The sequence below is a fragment of the Macadamia integrifolia genome, unplaced genomic scaffold, assembly GCF_013358625.1.
Source record: "Macadamia integrifolia cultivar HAES 741 unplaced genomic scaffold, SCU_Mint_v3 scaffold1998, whole genome shotgun sequence".
Lineage (NCBI taxonomy): Eukaryota > Viridiplantae > Streptophyta > Magnoliopsida > Proteales > Proteaceae > Macadamia > Macadamia integrifolia.
This window is the reverse complement of record NW_024868458.1, coordinates 79,246-89,036: the sequence shown is the minus strand read 5'-3', so window position 1 is coordinate 89,036 and position 9,791 is coordinate 79,246. Positions and strand designations below refer to the sequence as shown.

The 9,791-nt window shown below is 37.5% G+C and overlaps 2 protein-coding genes across 5 annotated transcripts in view; one reads left to right on the top strand and one right to left on the bottom strand.

Annotated features, from left to right (window-relative positions):
- Positions 1–466: 466 nt before the first annotated feature.
- LOC122065407 (pentatricopeptide repeat-containing protein At4g16390, chloroplastic-like) lies at positions 467–2,903 on the bottom strand. Its single transcript, XM_042629226.1, has one exon. It carries the CDS (start codon positions 2,788–2,790, stop codon positions 730–732), a length of 2,061 nt encoding a protein of 686 aa, XP_042485160.1. The 5' UTR covers positions 2,791–2,903; the 3' UTR covers positions 467–729.
- Positions 2,904–7,543: 4,640 nt separating this feature from the next.
- The window catches only part of LOC122065402 (protein PYRICULARIA ORYZAE RESISTANCE 21-like), a 24,115-nt gene continuing 21,867 nt past the window's right edge, over positions 7,544–9,791 (top strand). The window contains exons 1-4 of one of the 4 annotated variants that reach the window (XM_042629216.1): positions 7,544–7,621; positions 7,734–7,828; positions 8,383–8,464; positions 8,560–9,035. In XM_042629216.1, coding sequence (XP_042485150.1) covers positions 7,817–7,828; positions 8,383–8,464; positions 8,560–9,035 — 570 coding nt within the window. In that variant the 5' untranslated portion in view covers positions 7,544–7,621; positions 7,734–7,816. Of the gene's footprint in view, positions 7,829–8,382; positions 8,465–8,559; positions 9,133–9,791 lie in introns of those variants that run through there. The other 3 variants (XM_042629217.1, XM_042629215.1, XM_042629214.1) reach the window with 3 other exon arrangements.

Sequence of the window (9,791 nt, the reverse complement as noted above, 5' to 3'; positions counted from 1 at the left end):
GGTATTTTCTACGCCCAGCTGTAGGGGAGTAAAGGGCGAGGGCGCCGGGGAAGGGGGGGGGGGGTGGTGTGCAGCATTCTCTTGCCCAAGTTTTATATATCAACAGAATGGAAAAATTTACGTTCTGAAATTACTGAAACGCCAGAATGAGTTTTCAGAAAGAAAAAACGAAAAATGGCCAGCAAAAATAGTCTTACAACAAAAGTCTGTAAATCATTTACTAGTCTGGCTAGCATCAAGAAGCGTGTGTTTTGAATTCGACTCCTCTTACCTCCATGGGGCCACTCACACTGGGTGTTTAGTGCTCTTCACTGCTTTCACTGAAAATTGAATGGTTCTCATTCAACCCCGGTATGACTGATCCATGAGGTTGTGGGGTCAATATGAACCCGCGGGACTTGGATACTTGTCGTTAGCAGAGAAAAAAAAAAAAAATACCACAGAGATGCTAGCGCTCAGACCACCATAGAAATGAAGGATTTGAAAAACTATTCTCTTATTACAAAGTACAAAATTTTCTGTGTGTGAAGAGAATTACCTAATAAGAGGAGCCATGATTATGAAAAGTTTAATAGAAATGGGCTTCTGAATCTAATTTTTGCAGAAAACTGAAAAAGCCCCTCTCCAGAAATAAGCCTAAGCAGCCACCAGTTGAGCTGAGCTCCTCGACTCCAACCATGACTTGGCGGCAATATTTGTAGTAAAAAACCAGCCAATTTTATCAGGGACCTAATGGAATGGGGCATTCAATTCCTTCAAGTGGGATTCTAAGGCACTTGCCAATCCTTTGTCTGAGTATTTGTGCTTTCCATGACCAGTATTTATTCCGAGCAACGATGGCAGCTCCTCCCCATTCTCTAGAGCTTTGGATAAGTCACTGACCCATATATGCATAGCAGCCATGGCTGCCCCAAGGGAGAGAGACTTCAAATTTAGTGACCACTGTGTCGGAGACTTAGACTGGATACCTCTGTATATATCAAGCATAAGCCCCAGGTCCAATAGCTCACAAGCTCTTTCCAACAAATTGAGGTTAACACACAGATCAATCAAGCAATTGCAATAACCCTTCTTGACATCTGTGTCAATTAAACTGAAGAGCTCAGTGGCTTCTTGTTTAAACAACCCATTACTGGCTTCCTTTGCCACCACTAGTTTGACCACAGCACCCAGTTTTGGATTAGCCCTGTCAATGCACCCAATCAATTTATCAAGTTCTTCTTTTGGCGCCTGGGTCATCACATTTAGAAGACAACCACAGAACCGATCATCAGGAGCTATACCCAATTCTAGAAGTCGATTGAAAGTCTTGACGACATCATCTGTTCGATTAACTTTCCCGTAGCACTGGATAAGCGATGTCAACACAAATATGTTAGGCTCAAAACCTGCTTCTAACATTTCATTCAACATACTTTCAGCCTCCAAAACTTTCCCACTACAAGAATATATGGTAATCACGGATGAAAATGTCCAACTGTCAGGCTTAGAAGTCTGAGACCTCTTCAGGTCCTCAAAGATCTCAATAGCCTCATCAGTGTAACCCAAATCAGCACACATCGCCAAGAGGGTGTTGTAGAGAACCACATTCAACTCTAAATCCTTGCTCTTCATCTCTCTATACACATCAAGTGCGTCTTGGGCGTGACGGGCTCTACCATACGCTCGTAGAAGAGCAGAGTAGGTTGCCCTATTCGGCAAAAGCCCATTGTTGATCATATCTTTATAGAGAGACTTTGCCTGCCATGGCCTTTTAGCTCTCCCGATGACATCCAACAAAGTGTTGTAGATGAGTAAATTTGGTTTCACTCCTAAAGCCTTCATCTCTTCAAAGACATTAAAGGCCGCATCAAAATTACCCAAGCTTCCATATATCTTTATCACCGTTGAGAACGTGACCAAATCAATACGCCACCTCTCCGTCTTTGCGCGATTGTACAAGCTGAGGGCCTTCTCAACGTTACCTGCTCGACCATAGGCATCTATCACGGTCGAGTGCGTCATATTATCAGGATCGCACCCGAAGTCTGGCATCTTCTCAAACCACTCAACAGCCTTATTGGGCAAAGAACAGTGCCTCGCGCAGCTGATTATAGTGGAGAATGTAACGTTGTCAGGTTTGACTCCCCTGACGAGCATTTCTTCGAACAGCTTCTGTGCTCTATCAAAAATCCTACACTTTCTGAACACTTTTAATGTCACATTATAAAGAATTACCTCTCGCTTTGGTTTCAGTTTCTGTTGGAAGAACTTAAGAGCAAGAGGCGCCGTTATTGAGTTCTCCATGTGATTAAGAATAACAACGGCATCTTGCTCCAAGGGATTCTCGCCAAGACTGGACAACACTTTGACGACATCTTCCTCAGTTGGGTTGCATGAATTCAGAGACGCAGCAAGCTTCCTCAGTAACGAATACCTGGAATCGTACGAATGCTTCCGAAACTGTGCAGCTCGGGGACTCCAGGGGTTCACCCAAATATAGCTTTTGGATGAAGGAGCGTTTTTCCCATCTGGGTACAGAGACCCTTCTTGTAACACAAGAGGATTTGGGGATGATGGGCTTTGAGATTCTTGTGAGATAGAGTCTTGCAGAGAAACCTGCGAGACTGAAGAGAGAGAACACGCCGGTTGAGATGAGCTGGAGTTCAGATTGAGAGGGTAGTTGAAGATTTTAGGCCTAGAAGAAAACAGAGATGGAGTGACAGAGAATACAGGTGGAGGAGAAGAATGTTTGCATAGAGTAAGGTGGCTATGGCAGAAATTGGACACCGAAGATAGATGGGAAGCCATTTCTCTTCCCCTTTCTCCTTTTATGTTTAGGTTTCAATCCTTTACTACCACAGAAGAACAAGAAGAAGAAGAAGAAGAAGACATTTGGAGTTTCTCTATTGAAGAAAAAGTTTCCCATTTCTTTAATATTCAGTCTTCTTTGGATAACTCTATTTTTTTGGTGAAAAAATTGCAAAATTATATAAACAATAGAGTAGTGGGTGAACGATTTTGGGAATTTTAAACAAAATTAATGGATAATTAACAGCTTAGCTACCTCATTTTGAAAACAAGTTTTGTTAAAACAAAATGGATATTTAGAGTCACTGTTTACCAACAAGGTTTTATGAAATATTAAAAAGAATAATATTCCGAGATGCCATGTAAGGTTGGATAAGGCTGAAATTTTGGGAATAAGTACACCTAAAGGTCCTTTGTTGACATGTCAAATTTTAGGGCAAAGAAAATTGATCAAACGATAAAACATGGTTTTGAAAATCCAATAAAAAAAACTGTATTCTTTCATTTATTATATAATTTTGAAGGATAAAGCAAAGGATCATATAACAATTTATTTCCAACTTTTAACTTTCAATCAAAAAATCATTATAATAAAAAAAATTACGTCGTCCATTTTTATCTCTTTAACTTCTTAACTCTTCTAAAACAAAAGGTGCCTTACCAAAGAGAAGTATTGTTTGAAGGTGAAATGAAAGATGATGATATATAATTGAATTTGAGTTTAAAATTTCACACACTAAACTGTTTATTAAACAATTTCAATATCTGAAATCAAAACTAATTAATATTGATTCAGATTAGACATTTCTTAAATGAAAGATGGTGATATATAATTGATTTGAGTTTGAAATTTCACACACTAAACCATTTATTAAACAATTTCAATATTTCAAATCAAAACTAATTAATAATGATTTAGGTTATACATTTCTTAAATGGTTCCAATAAAATTGTTTTTTTTTTTTTTTTTTGATGGTTGTAAATCCTCTGCGCAATCACTAGAAAGTGGAATATAGAATGCAAGGTTAATTGATGAGTTCTTATATAATCGACTCAATATCACACTAGTCCTAATCAATTTTAATTGGTTCAAAACCACTAGTTTATTGAATCAAATTGAACCAAAATTTATAATAAAGAACTTTACTTTTAAAAATCAAAATACAACCAATTTTATTGGTAGTAATTTAAACAATGCGATATGATTTTGGTTTGCAATTGACACTCACCAAAAGGTAATAAGGATCTCTCTATATCATGGACCATTCTACTTCCCCCCCCCCGCCCCCGCCCCCCTCCCCTACCACCACCCACCACTACCCCCTACCCCACTCTCACCCAAAAAAAAGTTTCAAACTGATACAAAGCATGCATCATGTTAATTTTTTTTAAATATAAGTTCCATTAATTTATCCTAACCTGTTGCAGATATTATGAAAATAAGGAATAAGGTGGATTGTATGACTGAGGTGGTGAGGCTTAAAATTCAACAGGTGACCAATTAAGAGGGCACTGTATACATCCAATGATTTCGAATTCAAAATATTCCTTAATACATGGGATACGAGTTGAGAGTGAAATAAAGTATCTCTACTCTAGTATTAGAAAAAAGAGAAAATGTTCTACAAGGCGACCATAGAGGGTACATTAGCATCTTCCCTGTTTTTCTCTCCTCTCACATAAATGACTTATCTATTTAAATGACTTATTAATTTACTTGTTTATCAAACTGTTTTGTGAATCCTCAACATCGGTGGAATTTTTTTCATTTCACGGGGGAGGAGCCGTCATTTTACCCCTAGTGTATGTCTAAGACTCTAGGCACAAGCACCATACTACTTGATAGTAATAGCTTTTCCAAAAAAAAACTGCATCCCAGGCATGTATCACGGTATGTGCTATGTATAACATATTCATTATAAATTAGTAAATTCTCTGAGTTTCCTGAGTTTACTGCATTATTTTTTTTTTAATGAAAATTAATTTAAAATTTCAAGCGAAAGGATCAGTTAAGATATAAATGTCCACTTGGTTAAAAAGATCTAATATGCGGTGGATCATCTAATTGATTTTGGTCCTTAGTTAACTTGATAAATGATCAATCTATCCGGTACTCTGTCTACCCAATGGTTAGAATGCCATGTCAACCATCAATGGTTTAAGCTTGACTCGGTAGAATTGCCACATCAGTCATTTACTAGTTTGATTTTGATCAAACGACTTATAATGCATAACAAAAATTAATTAAATGGTGAGTCATATGGTTGATATAGATTATAATTTTTGACTGATAAACTAGTCACTAGGTGTTACAAGCCTCGATTTATCTTACAAAAAATTTAAAAAATAGTATTTCCTCTTCTACTTCTTTTTTTATTTGAAAAAAAAATCCTCTTCTTCAAAGACTTTAATCCAATGGTTAAGATGACAAAGGAGTGGGCATGGCGAATATGATGATGTAGGGAAGAGTTGTCTTCAATGGGTTATCTCCTTCCCTTTCTCATCCCGCTGCTAATACCTGCATTTCACAAAGAATGTAATTTACTGGATGTGGAGGTAAGGGAGGGCGGAGGCCGGAGGAAGATGGAAATGGAGATGGAGATGGAGATGGAGATGAATGAGGGCTCGCCCACTCACTAATGTGGTTCTTCTTCTCTAGTGATGAACTTCTTATTATTCTTGTTACCCAAGAAAAAATTCATATTTTTCCTACCAACTTGGTTGCTGTATATTTCCTTTTCCACTTGCCAATGCCAACACTAAGAAATTTTAAATTACAATAAAATTCAGTTTAGAGTACGAGAGTTCGAGTAAATATAGGCTAAGAAAAAGGAGTAATTAAAACTTCCAAAGTAAAAGATTGAATATGAGGCTGAAATTGAACATCCAATGATCTAAATTACTATATCATTCTTCTACTTGACAGAATAAATGCATTCATCACTAATTTTATAAGAACTGCCACACTAAAAACTTGAAATAAAATAATAAAATATTAAGGGTGAGAGTTCCAAATTTCGGAATTATCTACTAACATTTATTTCTTATCACATCATAATTTGATGAATCTGAAATTTTGTGGATAAATAAACTCTAAGTTCACTCGTGTCAAGATTCAATCCAAACGGAGTTGACTAAGGCTGCATTAGTTCACTACAAATCATTTAATCAAAAAATAATTATTTAATAAAGTTGTTTTCAAAATTTTGGCCATTTGGCATATTTTAGTTGTACATGACTAATCTTACCTGAAAAATAAGAAAAAAATTTGTACCGATGATTAAAGATGCCATCACTATTATAAGAAAACAACCTAAAATTTGAAACGGAAGCCTTATTTTATTTTTGTTATTTATAATATATTTTAATAAAACATCTTTAAAAAATTTTGAATTGATTTTGCAACGAATCTAAAAATATTAGACAATGAAGCAACTGACAAGGGTGCATTACAAACAGATATTGTAACTAGACATGTTTATCCACTATATAATAATATGATACGGTAAATAATAAGAGGGCTAATGATGCCATTTTACAATTAGGGGAGAGAGAGCCTCGTCATGAGACCCAGAAAGAGTGGGAGGAGGGAGTTAGAGGGCAGTGAGATGCAGTCAAGATGGGGTATAGAACGACGTTGGCATCAACCTAACAGAGGGGAAGGGACCTTCACCTTAGGAACAAAGCGTTGTATGTTAATACATGTACTACTAAAAAATACATAGATATTTGTAGGAACGTATACAATTGAAATTGATCATATATTTGACACTCGACAAATTCAAAACATGTGCTTAGTATCCAATATTCAGATTTACTAATCAAAATCATCGGGTCCATTCATAATTGATAGAATATTGAACCTATTAAGAACCAAAAAATCAAGGGAAAGTTAACAGTATTATTTTCTTTGCATTCATTTATGGGAAAAGATTGGCCACACTGCCAGCGTATGAAAATTGGACCGATGACAAATTGATAAAAGACCAAAATCAAAATAATTGAAACAAAGCTTTGGCTTTAACTAATTGGTTAGGATTTGATTCATTACCAATCTGAAACTGATTCATTCGGACCAAACCAACCATTTGACTAGACATTCACTCTGCTTTATGATGAATTCCTCATCTACCAAGGAAAACAAAAGCAAAAAAAAAAAGACCCTACCAATTAACAAACTTGTTATTATCTATCCAACTGCACAACTATGTGTGGAAGTTATCGCCACTTCAACCAAGTAAGAAAGAACTTTCTTCTAAAACATGAAAGGAAAGAGAAGGGAAAATAGAAGGTAGGAAGATCAATAGTCTTCATTTATTAATTTATTTTTTAAAATTTTTGTTCGTATTAATCCATCAATATAGTATTGACCAAGAACATAATTGATTAAGATCAACTCCCATTGATCTTGACTAATTCGATCCAATTTCTTAAATCATGATCTCCATTGCCTCAAAGCAAAAAACGAATACTTTCTCAATGGGGTGTTCAATATTGAAAATTATTCATTCAATCTCGATATGATCTATTTAACATACAACAAGAAATGGTTGGTAAGGAGGATCAATCGACCAGCACATGTCGGTTATGGATGAAGATGACCAAACAAAGAAACGATAACGAAACACATTGCCATTATAGTATTTTACTTTCAACGTCAACTATCAATGACACGTGTTGTTATCCCTATGGTTGTTATTTACATTCTCCCACGCTTTTTCTTTCTTTATTCTTTCCGGTTCAGTTATATTTTTTTAAGGATCAGAGACCTCACTCCACCTCACTCCTCGGTCGTTGTGTATCGAGAATCATAATCTCAAGTCTGAACAGAGTTCTCTCTCTCTCTCTCTCTCTCTCTCTCTCTCTCTAGAATTCTTGAATTTCCTGATTTTGCTTCATTCAATTCAACTAATTCATTGAATCTGCTGCTCCAAAATCCAAAGTGATTAATTAGGATAAGGCAAAGGGAGAGACTGCTACATCAAGGGATAATTAGTCTCACCTCCATCTCTGGCAGCCCTAGGCAATGGCGCACAAGGTCAGCCTCTGTTCTCTCTCTTTCTCTATCTCGTATGCTCATCATCCTCTGTTTTATTGAGTTGAAATCGTCTGTAATTTTGATCTCAGACAATTCCGTGTAATACCACTTTCAGGTGATGACACGTGTATTGATATTAATACAATGGTCCAGATCTGATATAACTAATAAAACATTAAATTAATGAAGAAACATTTAAATCAGATCTGGATCATTGCATTGGTATCAATACACGTGTCACCCCTAAAAGTGGTATTGCATGGAATTGTACGAGATCAAAATTGCAGACGATTTTTTTCCTGTTTTCTTTCCTTGGAAGCGAGCTTTCTAGCCCTTTGAGCTATAGACCTGTAGTTTCTTCCGATTTTAACTTCTTTAATATCAAATCTGTTAAATCTCTGTTCATTTGTTTGTTTATTTTTTCAAACAGATCCATACGCTCCTGTCTTTTTATGTTGTTATTGATCGAACAGAATTTGGCTTATTCTTCTTGTCTGGTTCTTTGGAAGAGGGGAAAAAAATATGAAGATTTTGGGTTTTTGGTTGTGTTGCAGGTGTCAACGATAGTGCTGAAGGTTGATCTTGCATGCACACGCTGCAACGATAAGATCAGGAAAGTCCTCTGTAAATACCGCGGTGAGCAATCTCATCTGTTCCTTCTTAATTAATTGCCCCATCATTTTTATCTCATCCCTTCAATTAATTCTTTTTTTTTTTTTCTGGCAACGAAGAGAGATATCAAATACAGGAGGAGATATATGACGAGAAAAACAACACCGTCACCATCAGTGGCCCCTTCTGTCCCAGGAAGCTCGCTAAAAAGCTCTGCTGCAAAGCTGGAAATGCCATTAAATGCATCAACATCGTCGAGAAAAAGCCTCCACCGCCTCCTCCTCCGCCCCCTCCTCCTCTCGGGCCTCCGCCGCCACCGCCGAGGCGGCCGCCAACACGGCCACCGAGTCTACCGTCGCCTCGTCCTACCCCCGTGGTTGTTGTTGAGGTTGTTGTTGAGGTTCCTCCGCCTCAATCTAATTCGGCCCCACCTAGACGGTCACTTAAATCAGCTCCCCCAGCACCTTATGAGTATGGAGAGGGACCATGTGGTCAAAGTTATGGAGGAGCACCGCAGCCGTGGTACGATGGCTGTGGCAGATCGCCACCGCAGTGGTACAGTGGATATGGAAGTCCAAGTTACTTCAGCGAAGAGGACCCAAATTCATGCATCATCATGTAATGTTTGTCTTTTGTAAGGAGATAGAAAATGTAATGTTGTGGTAAGTTGTAACCTATTTTCAATTGATGATTAGATAAAGTGTAAACTAAAAGATAATTCCCCAACCTGTAATTATCATTCGAAAAAGTGGATGACACCTACATAATAATTCATTTACACACCCTTTTAACCTTTCAAGGGTCCGTTTGTTTAGAGGAGAGTTTGATGGGGTGGGATTTGTGGAGTGGGATAATTGTACGAATTATATCATCCCATTGCTTTTAAAGTCGTTTGTTTATCTGGGGTGAGATTTTCAAGGGACAACAAAAATATTTATGCCTTTCCCTGTCGGCTGACGTGGATGCAAAGGTCTCCCACCCCAACCCCTCACAAAGTCCTGCCAATTTGGTGGGACTTTGCGGGGAAAGCTGTTGGAGATGGCGCGAAAGAACATTGTCCTTCAAGCTTCTCCACCGTCATCGGTCTGGCCATGGCTTCACTGGAGCTTGAAGATGAGAAGGGTCGTTACAATAGTTTCTGCACCAAAACTATTGAACAGAAAGAGAGCATAAAGCCCTAAACTCCAACTGCACGATGCAAGATAGCAGAAAAGAGGGCCAAAGAAAAAGGTCAGATTCTCAAAATTTCACAGATCACCAAACAATTACACGATCCTTCTACAAAGATCAAACAGGAAAAATAAATAAAAAAACCTCATCACTCTTTCGCCTGGGTTGCAAGCATAGAAAA

What these genes read in the sequence shown, in the direction of transcription:
- LOC122065407 (XM_042629226.1), bottom strand. Translation starts at nt 2,790, where the DNA reads ATGGCTTCCCATCTATCTTCGGTGTCCAATTTCTGCCATAGCCACCTT.